At 34.5% G+C, this 13,554-nt stretch overlaps 2 protein-coding genes across 2 annotated transcripts; one reads left to right on the plus strand and one right to left on the minus strand.

The window, feature by feature from the left end:
- Nucleotides 1-3,941: 3,941 nt before the first annotated feature.
- LOC145055557 (11S globulin seed storage protein G3-like) lies at nucleotides 3,942-5,810 on the minus strand. Its single transcript, XM_079003921.1, has 3 exons — nucleotides 5,395-5,810; nucleotides 5,031-5,305; nucleotides 3,942-4,933 (listed from the first exon to the last, which is right to left on the minus strand). Exons 1-3 carry the CDS (start codon nucleotides 5,690-5,692, stop codon nucleotides 4,049-4,051), a joined length of 1,458 nt encoding a protein of 485 aa, XP_078860047.1. The 5' UTR covers nucleotides 5,693-5,810; the 3' UTR covers nucleotides 3,942-4,048.
- A 3,245-nt stretch (nucleotides 5,811-9,055) lies between these two features.
- Nucleotides 9,056-12,313, plus strand: LOC145051114 (uncharacterized). Its single transcript, XM_078999249.1, has 4 exons — nucleotides 9,056-10,503; nucleotides 10,578-10,645; nucleotides 11,583-11,686; nucleotides 11,834-12,313. Exons 1-4 carry the CDS (start codon nucleotides 9,056-9,058, stop codon nucleotides 12,311-12,313), a joined length of 2,100 nt encoding a protein of 699 aa, XP_078855375.1.
- The last annotated feature ends 1,241 nt before the right edge of the window (nucleotides 12,314-13,554 follow it).

Below are 13,554 nucleotides of genomic sequence, written 5' to 3' on the forward strand. Positions count from 1 at the left end.
GGTATTAATGTGAAAAAAAAAGTTTTTTTTTATTATTATGCACCTACAAAGAAAAGAGTATATTATTATTTCAATTCATACATACTATCAAAAGTTAGGATGGTTAAGTTGGTCAAATGCGCATTTTAAAGTTCTCCTTTTGGAAATTGCTTAAGTTCGACTCCTGCGCCCAACACAAGTGTTTTTTATTTATCCTTACATTCACTTTTCCTTGCCCACGGAAAAAAAATTATTTATTTTTACATTTACTTCTGTACAATTTGTTATTAGCCCCCAAAAATATCTAGCCAACAAAAAGGGCTTGGTGAATACAGCTTGTTAAAATTTTAGCCGTTTTCAATAAAATTCAATTAAATCACTTTCCTCATCGTTTAAAATTTATATCTTAATCATTTGCTTTTTCATTAACTTGACAACCATTTAGTAAAAAATCATTTTTTTTCATTAGCATACATATGATCACACGAACTCAAAATCATTTCAACCTTCTTCCTATTTAATATATATTTTCACATAATTTAATATGTTAGAACTACATACAATTCTTTGTGACCCATAACCTTTCATAATTTTCTATTTAATTTCTTTTCAATGTAATAGCTTATACATCAAAAAAAAAAAAAAAAAAAAAAAAAAAAAGAAAAAGAAACAATAATATGATAAATTTTGTGAGAATAGTTTTATGTTTAGAAAACGTTAGATATATTCATGGATTGAAACTACGTAATTTTAATATGTAAGGTTTCATACACATTACACACATATGTGTATAGATGCATTACATATGTTTCAAACTAAACAACTGCTTCTCTTCATAATTATTAAATTTTAGGTTAACTCAATTCATGTCTCATTCTACATTTTGAATTGATTCGTTTGTTTTGTCAAGAAAAATATATCGAACTTATACAAATGCTTTTATTAGTTGACATTTGTATAATATATATTGCTCTAAACAATTGAACTTATAAAAATGCATTAATTCGGAATGAAATTTTGGTAATAAGTCTTCAAAACTTTGTACGACCACAACCAAAACGGAAACAAGCTCCACGAGACCAGGAACCTGCCCATGAAAAGAACAGTTTGCTCTTCACGAAGTTTGTCTACAGAAATTTGTTATGTTTATGGTTATGAAAATTTTGTGTGGGTAAACACTAAACAATAAGAACAATAAAAATTAGTTGTGTATCTACAATGATTTTATAGTCATGCTTCAATTTAATATACATGACTAAAAACTAAATGGTATTGTCAATGTAGATAAATGTGTGTCAAAATCTTAACATCTGTCACTTATTTCTATATTCATGTGGCTGTATGTTCTACAATCGTCATAGTTATAAAAACATTATGTAACTATACGACATTTACAACTATGGTTTAAGTATGTATATGTGACTATAATAAAAACAATAGCCATACTCTGCAATTTTTTAATGTCTAAATGATAAAACCGGTCATGCTTAAAACAAATTGTTATGTTCATAAGATGAATATTAGCCACTGTTATATATACTTTTGTGTCTATAAATCAATTACAGTCATGTGTAGTTGATTTTCTATGTCGAAAAGATATAAAATAACCACACTTACAACTTTTTATATGTTTGAATCATAGCAATGGTCATGATAAATTATACATATGTGGCTGAAAGTTATAGGATAAACATAGTTTAAAAAATAGTATGTGTCTTTAAAATACTTTTGGTCATTGAAATTATAAATTTATGTGACCATTTTGGGAACATGGTCATGATTTATTTTATTATGCATGTCTAAAAGATTGTTAATAGTCATAATTTTTTTTGTGTGACAAATTATTAGCAAAACGTCATAGTGCAAATAAATTCATGTGGCCATTTGTTGAATATGGTCATGCTTCGCTTAAGTTTGTGTCTCTAAACGATAGTCAATAGTCATAATGAACATTTTTTTGTGTGACGAATTATTATCAATACGCCACAGTGAAAATAACTTCATGTGACCATTCCATGAAAGATAGTCACTAAAATAACTACAATGTATGTCTCTAAAGGGTTTACGGTCACAATGACGGATAAAATGATAGATTACAACAACAAAATACTTCACCCTATAGCCACACTTTTATGCTATGGTCACAGTTTTTCATATGATATAGCGACTAAACTTAAAAGTGGCCGTATGGTGCCTAAAATGGCACGACCTTCGGTGACACTTTTGATGAAAAAAAAGTGTGACTATAGGCATATGGTCACAATTTTTTGGTGTGACCATAACCCATTTTTGTACTAGTGTAAATGAGATGATGGAAGACAACAAATAGAGGATCGTTTCGAGTGTCCGTCGTGCAATGGCGAAGCGAAAAGCTGTCCAGGCTATGGGTGAGACCTCTCCAGGGGGTGGGTCTAGCCAGATCGGGGGACGCTTCATGAAAAGACATGGATTTATGCACCCGATTTCTTCGATCTCTTTCAATCCTGGCGGTGTAGTGGTGATACCCGATGATGACGTGCAACAGTTTGAGAGTTATCAACGGTACCTTGTCTAGATTTCATTCCAACCCTTACTCATCTCATCGGAGGGTGGTGCAAGGGTTTCGCACCGTGATACCTATTCTGTGGAGGGCTCACATGGGCTTGTTGGTCCTGGTGCTTCTCCTTTTTATCCTAGGGTGGAATCTTTGCACTGATTCCCGGTTATTTGTGCGTGCCAATGCTCTAGAGTTTTCGTGTCATGTGTTTTCTCCAGTGGTTGTGAGTGATATGGATGCCATAGGTGGCTCTGCTCTTTCACAAAATGTGGCATATGCTGCTGCTCATGCCATGTTCTACCTAGTTGCTGGTTCTCGGTGGGTTCAACAATTTGACGATCTTGAACGAGCCCATTCTAGCCTTACGACCATCGAGGTTGATGATAAGTGTTGGGTTGCAGAACTGGAGAGAGTTGACCGTTGTTTCGATCTAGGATATAGAACTATGTCGCCACTGCCACCGCCACCGCCACCTGACCACACCGCGGTTAAAACCTAACTTTCAATCATTCAAATGACAAGGCCATGCTACAGCTAACAACCTACCACAATGGCTAAAGGTTTTTCCCCAAAGCCTTATCCTCAAAATTCTTGTTGGATTAGATATCTAAGCCCATAATTATTATTGGTATGTATTCGACCCGACCTGGCATGGTCCATTTGGATTGCATTTCACCGGAACAATTGGATAGACAAATTGAGAAAAAGGATACTAGTGATTTATATTAATGTATTATAAGTTCTAATATATTAATATGAAATCATATTATTTAATTAGTATTGATAAAGAATTAATTTAGAATTAATCTAGTAATCAAAAAGGAACTAATTAAATATGGACTCTTATATATATGTGGTGGACCAAGTTCATTTATGTTAGGCTAAACTTTCTTGGATAGTCCATGGAATGTTTGGCTCATGGATCTTATGGAAATTAAAGGTCATGTGTATTAGGGTTTACATGAATGTAACCCTAATCATCCACACTATATAAAGAGGTCCTTGGTTCATGAAATTGACACTAGTGGTTTTTGAGTGGTTTTTTGTTTTTGAAGCTCAAGAGCATGGTTTCTCTTCTTCCTCTGATTTTCTTGTTTGCTGTTAAAGAAAGAAAAGGGTTGCTTCTTACATATTCCACATTTAGTATGAAATGTTTTCGAATCCTAGTTTGAGGTGACCAGCCGTTAAAAAGAAAAGGCATACAAAATTAATACACTTTAAAAAAATATGAAAATAGATGCAATTTATAATCACCTTAAATCAAGTGTTTTGATTTACTTTGAGCAGAGCATACTATTGAATTAATTAGCAGTTTATGATTTATACTAGTAATTTGTAATCAAATAAAAAAATTGCATTTTGAAATATGAAAATAGATGCAATTTGCGAGTCGCCATTAAAATTAAGAGCATACAAAAGATAAGCAAAATTTGAAAGGTTTTAAGGTCTTATTACTCTTGCACTATTATACAACTCTTGTTACATCTCCTTTATTAATTCTTGAAACCCTAAACTCAGTGCAGAGACTTTCACTTAAGCCGAAGCCCTCCCCTGGCTCCTAGAATAAGAGCTGGGGCTAAGCAAAAGCGACTCCTGCTGGCTGAACTTCAGCTTCTGAGCGTCGTTTCTTGACAACTGATACGCATTCGCCACCACATCCACCGGCATGCTCCTGATGGCCGATACACGACCAGCAAGATTAGCTATCATAGCGTTGTCGTTAGTCTTGAAAGAAATCCACCTCGATCCTTGTTCACCGGCTCTCTTGATCACTGCAAAGTTTTGTGGGATCACCACCACCTGTCCTTCCCTGAGCTCATCGTCGAAAACTGACTCCCCTGCGTTGTTCACGATCTGTATCCTCAAGGATCCGTCGGTGATGTACACAAGACTGTGGGCGTTTAATGTCCAGTGTGGTGCCTGAATTGCATTAGGGTGGAGTTCGCCTCTCTCCGCGCTGAGTTGGAGTTGTCGGAGAACGGGGAATTTGAAGCTGTTGAGGTTTGTAATCCTGCCGGCTTGTGGGTTTGCGAAGTCGGCGTGGGTGGGGTTATCGATGTTCTCGCTTAGCTTCAAGCTGCAAATGGTTTCTTCAAAACCGTTGCTCCGTCCACCTTGACGTCCGCCCTGTTGTTCTCGTTCTTGCTGTTCTCTGGTCTGCGGTGGCCTGATGATTTGAAGATCTTGTTCGACGTTAACGATGTGACCTCTTTGGTCTTTTTGTCCTTGAAGCTTCTCAGCAGTCTCCCTGTCGACGTTGAATGCTTCTGCTAAGAACTCCACATCGAAACCGTTGAAGATATTGCCAGCATTGCGGTAGGGCTGCTCCTGCTGTGTCTGACCTTGTTGTCTGCGTGGTTGCCTCTGACCTTGTTGCTGTTCGCTTTGACCTTGAGGGTTCCCGGCGAGGAAGAATCTCTGAAACATTTAATTATATATAAGCTCGATCGAATCTTTTAGTTAGTTCTAAGTTTGGTAATTAATTAATAGTTTTGATGTAACGTAATTTATGTACCCTGTGGTTTTGATCAAGCTGGTTAGCGCTGTTCTGAGTGTCGAAGAAGACTACAGCAACAAGTTCTGTCTCGCCGTCGTTATAAATCCAGTGAGCTGTTCCGGCGGGAATGGCAACAACATCTCCCTGGTTCAAGTTCCGTACTTTCTGGTGGCGATCTTGTAACCCTTGAAACTTCTGTCCTCTGCGTTCGCTTTGACCGGAAAACTGTTGTTCCTGAGAATATTCATAGGTTTCTGGACATCCCGGCAATATAACCCCGTGAACACCCCTTCCTGTAGAGATCAGATGAACAAGTCAACAACCCATGAATTCCTATATATTCTTGAATTAATTCAAAGTCTGGGAAGGAAAAATAAAACACCTTTTTCGATGAAGGACAAGAGAGGGGCGTTGACGTAGGATGGCAAGAGAAGTCCACCAGGTTGAATCACGTGTCGGAGAAACTCAACGCCGGCACACTGGAACTGCTTCTCATCGGCGTTCCAGAACTCAGTGACACCAGCTTCGGCTTGGATCCTATCGTATGGCTCAAGAGCATCGATTCTTCCAATCTGGCACTGGTTTTGCGGCAGCTGCTGCTGCTGTTGTTGCTGGTGGTGGGCGAGGCAGGTGGAGAAGAGTAGGAGGAACGAGAGAAGCAAAGAAGCTTTGGACGCCATAGATGAAGGTGTGGCGAATGGATGGTGTGTGGCGAACTGAGAGCGAGAGGTAGGTTTTTATGGAGGAAGAAGGTGAAGGAGGGAGTGACATGTAAGAGGGAATGGCATCCAAAGAAGAACACATGGAAGTAAGAGAGTATACATGTGTACAAGAGACTGAATGGAGATCCATCGCAAGAGGTACAAGTGTGTTTGTGTATGGATCTATCATTATAACAAATCGAAGGGTGATGAACAATCACTCACAAATAAGCTAGATACATTTAAATAATATTTCTTAATTTTTTTTAGTTTAAGATAGCTTTTTAGAAAGTGATTCTTCATGCTCCGAAAATTTTAAAACTGCAACCAAGGTATTATTAAATTTTTATTTGAAATATTATTGTTTTGTGCTTAAATTCTTTAATTTAAAAAAACAATGTTTGGCTTTCGTTCAGTGGTTTGGAGACCAAGCTAATTGCTCTAAACCAAAACCATAAATGCTCAAGTTTTCGTTTTGAATTACAATTTACATTATAAATAACATTTTAATTTCATATAATATAGATTCTGTGACATTTTTCCTATTTAATTAGACACTTCAGTGATATTACCCCTACGTATAACAATTCCTTTAAGTAAGACATTGTAATATTTCACAAGACTAAAACCAAAGTTTAACTTGCATAAAAGATACTAAAACTATGTAATCTAGGATAAAATGGTATTGATGAAATTTCGTAATTTTAGTTGTGAAAACAATGCACTAGTTGAAGTATGACCATGATTTGGTTGACAGTAATAGTTAATGCATTAAAGATAAGGAGATACTATTTGTATGAAACAAGATCTTATTAGATGAAGCACACAAATAAGGTACTCGATACACCTTGGAAGTACTAAATGTACTTGGATTTGAAACTGTTTTATTGGTGATTTGGTGGCCGACAATGAAGTTACACTACAAGAAATATACTTTTTACCGGCGACATTATTACCGGCGACTAGGGGCTTTAGCGGCGACTCTAGATATTGTCGCCGCTTAAGGCCGTTGTCGCCGGTAATAGTGTTGCCGGTAAAGGGTTGGCACCCGGATCCGCGCTTTCTCCCTCTGTTACATCTGAACCGTTCGATGAGATATCTAATCCAACGGGTGGGGTGTCTTATCGTATCTAACCTAATACCGGCGACATATTTGTCGCCGCTAAAGAGTTAAAAAGTCGCCGCTAATAGTTAACGAAAAAACACGTGGTATCCTTCCCTCCAGTTTGTCGCCGCTATTGCTAAAAGCGGTAAAGCTCTACCTGTCGTCGCTAAAGGTGTCGCCGCTATTGCCTCTCCCAGATAAAAAAAAATTAAAAAAAATTAAAAAAAAACGCACGAGGAACCCTCATTTCTCCATTTGCTTTCTGTTTGTTGCGCTTCTTTCCTTCCCCATTTCCAGCTTCTTCTGATTTTCACTTCTATTTGCTTGTTCCAAGCAAATTTCTTCCCAAATTGTGTCCTATTAAGATTCTAGGTGTGGTTAAAGCTTTTGGAACCAATTTCTAACTCCATTTTTTCAACAAAGGTAAGTTGATTTTGTAATTTTCTTTTCAATTTGTATGTTAATTTTGATTTTTAACTTCATCTAGTGATTGAATGGTAATAAATTGTTCATATATTTGTTTTTGGTGGTGTTGTTTTGGATTAGAAGTAAATTTCTCCCCACATTGTTCCAAGCAAATTTCTCTAGGTGTGGTTAAAGCTTTTGGGACCAATTTCTAACTCCATTTCTTGAAGAAAGGTAAGTTCATTTGCTAATTTGACTTTTAATTTGAATATATATGAATTTGTTGTATATATGTCAATGTATGTGTATTTGATGTATATGTGGTATATGAGTATTTGGTAAAAATGATATGTATTTGTTATAAGTAGGATGTTATTGTGTGTATATGAATGTATGTATGTTTGTTGTAAATGTGGTATATGATTGTGAAACTTTTGTATTTAGTATAAATAGGATGTTATTATATATATGTGAAATTATGTGTATTTGGTTTAAGTAGGATGTTATTTTGTGTGTATGTGTATGTATTTGTATTTGGTGTATATGTGGTATATGTATGTAAAAGTATGTGAATTTCATCCTCTTATGTATTATGTAAAAGTATGTGGTTTTGGTATAAGTAGGATGCTATAATTGAAAAAAAAATATTGTTATAATTTGAAAAAAAAAAAAAAAAAAAATTATAAAATTGCTTAAAAACTTATATACAAAAACTAAAAAGTTTCTAGTTTTTACCCAAGCTAACTCCAAATTAATTAACCAATAAGTTATAGTTAACTTATAATCTTCAAATTCATTCATAAGGGTATATTTCTATAACCAATAATAATTGGTTACATTTAAAAATAGGTTAAAGGATACTATAATTGAAAAAAAAAAAAAAAAAAAATTATTGTTATAATTGGAAAAAAAAAACACAAAAAAAATTATAAAATTGTTTAAAAACTTATATATATTTTAATCTCGGCGATAAAAAAGAACAACACAACAACATAATATATATATGTAAAAGTATGTGAATTTCATGTTTTTATGTATTATGTAAAATTATGTGGTTTTCTTATAAGTAGGATGCTATAATTGAAAAGAAAATAATAATTAATTATTATTATAATTGGAAAAAAACACAAAAAAAATATATATAAAATTGTTTAAAAACTTATATACAAAAACTAGAAAGTTTCAAGTTTTTACCCAAGCTAACTCCAAATTAATTAACTAATAAGTTATATAGTTAACTTATAATCTTCAAATTAATTCATAAGGTTATATTTCTATAACCAATAATAATCGGTTACCATAAAAATAGGTTAAAGGATGCTATAATTGAAAAAAAAAATATTCTTATAATTGGAAAAAAAACTTATAAAATTGTTTAAAAACTTATATATATTTTAATCTCGACGATAAAAAAGAACAATACAACAACATAATATGTATGTACAAGTATGTGAATTTCATGTTCTTATGTATTATGTAAAATTATGTCGTTTTCTTATAAGTAGGATGCTATAACTGAAAAGAAAATAAAAATTAATTATTGTTATAATTGGAAAAAAAAAACACAAAAAAAATATATAATTGTTTAAAAACTTATATACAAAAACTAGAAAGTTTCTAGTTTTACCTAAGCTAACTCCAAATTAATTAACCAATAAGTTATATAGTTAACTTATAATCTTCAAATTAATTCATAAGGTTATATTTCTATAGCCAATAATAATCGGTTACCATAAAAATAGGTTAAAGGATGCTATAATTGAAAAAAAAAATAAAAAAAAAATTATTGTTATAATTGAAAAAAAAAACATAAAAATAAAGAGTCATCATTCATGTTGACTTTGTTGATTCCAGGCCTGAAAGCTCCAGGTAAGGATATGGATGTTTTCCGTAGACCGTTGGTGGAAGAGCTTAAACATTTGTGGAACTCAAGTGTACGTATTAAAGATGTTGCGACAAACACATTCTTCACGATGAGAGCTATGTTGTTGTGGACAATAAACGATTGGCCAGCTCGTAGTAGTCTATCAGGTTGGAGTAGGCAAGGGTATAGAGCATGTGCTACTTGCAATGAAGACACTCTTTCGTACCGTGCAACAAACAAAGTCGTATATATCGGTCATCGTCGTTTCCTAGATGCTAATGATACGTTAAGAAAGAGGTTGGACTTTAACGGGATGGAAGAGACAAGACTTGCTCCGAGACACTTTAGTAATGATGACATACAAGAGCAACTAAGTCGTCTACTTAGTCGTAAACCGGGTAAACATCCTGAGCATGGAGGCGGGGAGCCAAAGCGGCAAGATTACGAGTTGAACTGGTCGAAACGAAGCATTTTCTTCAAACTCGAGTATTGGTCTTCTCTACAGTTGAAACACAACATAGATCTCATGCATGTCCAGAAAAATGTGGACGAGAGTTTGTTAGGTACTCTCCTAATGAACGATAAAAGCAAAGACACATCAAATGCACGAGAGGACTTGAGAATTCTAAACATTCGGAGAAATGAATGGTTGCAAAAAAATGGTGACAAGTTTCATAGACCCCAGGAAAGATACTCTTTCACGAAATCTAGTCGACAACTCTTTTGTCAATTTATAAAAGTGGTTAAACTGCCGGATGGGTTTGGTTCTAACATTAGTAAGAAAGTGAACGATACCAATACTAACATTATTGGGTTGAAATCGCATGACCACCACATTCTTATGCAATGTTTGATACCGATTGGAGTAAGAGGGATGTTAGACAAAGATACTTATACACCTATTATAGACCTTTGTACGTTTTTCAAGCAACTTTGTTCCAGAACATTGAAGGTGGAGGATATGAGGAAAGCAAAAGTAGACATTATTGCAATCTTGTGCAAGTTAGAATTGATTTATCCTCCAGCGTTTTTTGACATTGTGGTTCATTTACTTTTGCATTTACCTGATGAAGCAATTGCTGGAGGCCCGGTTTGTATGCGATGGATGTTTCCCTTCGAGAGGTATATGAAAAAACTAAAAAACTATGTCAGAAACAAGGCGAAGCCAGAAGGTTCTATAGCTGAGGGTTATGTTGCTGAAGAAGCTTTATCATTTTGTTCGATGTACCTTCAAGATGTAAAGAATTGTCCGGAAAGAAATGTAGATGTTGTCATTGAAAAAACAAAGTTTTGGATGTTTGAGTCTAAATGTCGACCGACCAGCACAACTCAAATCAAAACTTTTAATTTAACAGAAATGCATAACACGGAATGGTTTGTATTGAATAGCTGTGAAGAAGTCAGACAGTATATCAAGTAATTAATCTTATCTCTAACTTTCATTCTTAATTTTTTATTTTATCTTTGTAAATCTATATCTTTTGGTCTAGGAAATTCAAATCTGAGCATCCCCAAAGTGATGAAAAGAGAGAATTTCGTTATTGGTTTTGTGAAAAAGGTAATATAAATTAATAAACAAATTTGTTTCATTGATCTTGATGGGTTTTATTCAAACAATCCTATGTGTGCATGCAACCCTAGAGTTGGATCTATGTTTTCACTATTAGTTACACAACTTTATGAACACAAAAAGAAACCTGTCATGCTAATATTATTTTCGAAATTCATATATAAAAATAGAATACATACATTTTGTTGTTATATAGAAATAACAACTAGTTCCTTGAATTTCCTTAGCTCTTGAAAGCAAGTACCACAATTATAGTCCCTCTAATGGCTCACAAGCACACTTTGGGTGAGAGGATGAATATGAGAGAGAGGAGAGAAGGGTATCTTGCCCTATATTACGTCCCTTTTAGGGTTCCCAAGGCCTAGACGAAATCTTAGTGCCTTAGGGTGCTATTTATACTTAAGGCTAACTAGGGTTTCAAGGTGTAAACCCTAATCCCTTAGCTTAGGGCCTAAGCAAGTCCATGGACTCCTTTCCTTAAGCCCTTGGACGAAAACTCCTAGATCCTTCTAGGATTTTCGTTCAATCCTTAATAAAGGTGATCCAATGGCCCAAAGCCTCAACTATTGAATAATTACAAAATAGCCCTTGCACTTTTAGTCACTTCTTTTAATCCCAAAATTAATTCTAAATTAATTCCTGATTAAATACTATTAATAATATGATTCCAAATTAATATATTATTCATATAATATATTAACAAATCATATTTATACCCTAATTTATTATTCTTAACAATAAACCAACCTCACTCCTCAACAATCATCCTGTCTAGTCACCAGTGTGAAGGCAACCCAAAAGGACCATGCACAATCGGGTCAAGTACATACCAAAATAGTTATGGACTTAGACACTAATCCAATAGATCTAACGAATACATAATACATATTAATTTATAATTTTTAGGTTCATCAAATGAAAATAGAAAAATCTCCAGAATTCCACAAAGAGTTGTCGGCTCTTGCAATGGGCCCGCATATGAATGCCTATTCTTACACCGCATGCATAGTCAATGGTGTTAGGTTTATGGTACTTAGTCGTGACACAAAACGTAGAACACAAAACTATGGGGTTTTAGCGGTGGGTTAGAAAGGCGAGAAATATTATGGCCAGTTAGAAGAGATTATAGAGTTGAGGTATACACATGATTATTCAACTGTACTATTTCGTTGCAAGTGGTTTGATACTCGAACAGGAGTTATTTCTAGTGATAGTTTCACCAGTATCGACATACAACGCGAAGCATACAAAGATGATCAACTCATACATGCTTCACAAGCCAAACAAGTGTTCTACATCAGAGAGCCAAACAATAACCATCGGTGTGTTGTCGTTCATGTTAATCATCGAAGTATTTGGGATCTACCATCGAACGATGACCTTGTTAAAAATGTTGACAATGTCTCACACGAAAATGTAGACGATGTCGATGTACTTCAAAATATCTCTTCATCCGATGCTCCACTTTTTATCGATTTCAGCATGTACTTTCAAAACATTCCTAGAGTCATTGCTAATATAGAAAGTGCATCTGAAGTTCCTCCACCAACTGGTAGAGTCAATGATATTTCTAATTGCGAGACTGATTACGATGACACCGATTCTGATTATGATACTGAAGAAGACACTGAAGGATATGAGGAAGATTCTGATTAGAATAGTTCTTATGTAATGTGTATTTGTAATATGTGTTTGTAATACGAACTTTATTTGGATTTCTAGTTTAAATAGAAATGTTTATTCCTATCTAAATGTTTATTTCTATGTAATGTGTATCTGTAATAAAAATTGTATTTGTATATCTTATAATTTTTCAGGAAATGATGAGAGTGTGGCTTTTGTTTATGTTTACCATGGCTGTTGTCATGGGTCGTGGACATGGGGGAGACGGAGTTGAGGACCCACCTTTCCCATGTGGTAGAGGTCCTGGCCAGCACGAGCAGGACGGTAAGTCTTATCATGAATTTTTATTTACTATTTTTGTTCAATTATCATAAATTAAATATCGTTTCTAATACTTTTTAATTACATTTGAAGTTGAGGAACGTGCCCGAAGGAAAGTTCGAGGAAAAGCTAAAAATATAAAGCTTGAAAAAGCAATCTTATAGAACCAGGGGAAACCAATTGCCATGCAATATGATCGGGATATCACATTTAATCCCATAGGAGAGTCGGGAGACATGTTTTCCCGAGAAGTTGGAAAAACAATGTGGCAGATGGTCCCTTTTGACAAATGGAGTTGGAAAAGAGTTTCCCCTGATATAAAGGACACTGTATTACAACATTTAGCGGTAATTATTTATTTAAATATATTTTATAGGGTTAACTATAATTGTTTTTTAATTGGTTAACTTTTTTTTTGTAGACAAAGTTTGATCTCAATCAAATGGACCAGGATGCACAAGCTAATCTATTGACAGAGGGTTTTCAAGCAGCCTTGTTAAAAGGTTATCGAGAGCGTAAAGCCGACGCAAAAGAATATTTCAAGAAGGTCGGAGGGGATGAAGATATCCCGAGAGCATTGGCCAATCCTCCGGATGGTATGCTTGTTGATAACTGGGCGAAGGCAGTTGAGTATTTTCAAACTGACGAACACATAATTGCTTCAAAAAGGAACAAAAAAATCCGTGAAAAGCAAACAAATGTGAATCGTGGGGGTTCGAGCTCGTATAGCAGTACTTGCTATAAGAAGGTACCGTACGATACATGTAATTATTTATTTAAAATAGAATCTAATTTTTAAAGTTAAACAGAACCATAAGAGAGTAGAAACATTTCGCAAAGCTCATATCGATAATAATGGTGTATTTGTTACTGCTGAATCGGAACAACAATATGTAAGTATTTAATTATAATTTTATCATATATTTAAATGTTTATTTATACTTAATTGTTAC

Source organism: Lactuca serriola, chromosome 5 (genome assembly GCF_051521515.1).
Source record: "Lactuca serriola cultivar US96UC23 chromosome 5, Lser_US96UC23_V15, whole genome shotgun sequence".
Classification (NCBI taxonomy): domain Eukaryota; kingdom Viridiplantae; phylum Streptophyta; class Magnoliopsida; order Asterales; family Asteraceae; genus Lactuca; species Lactuca serriola.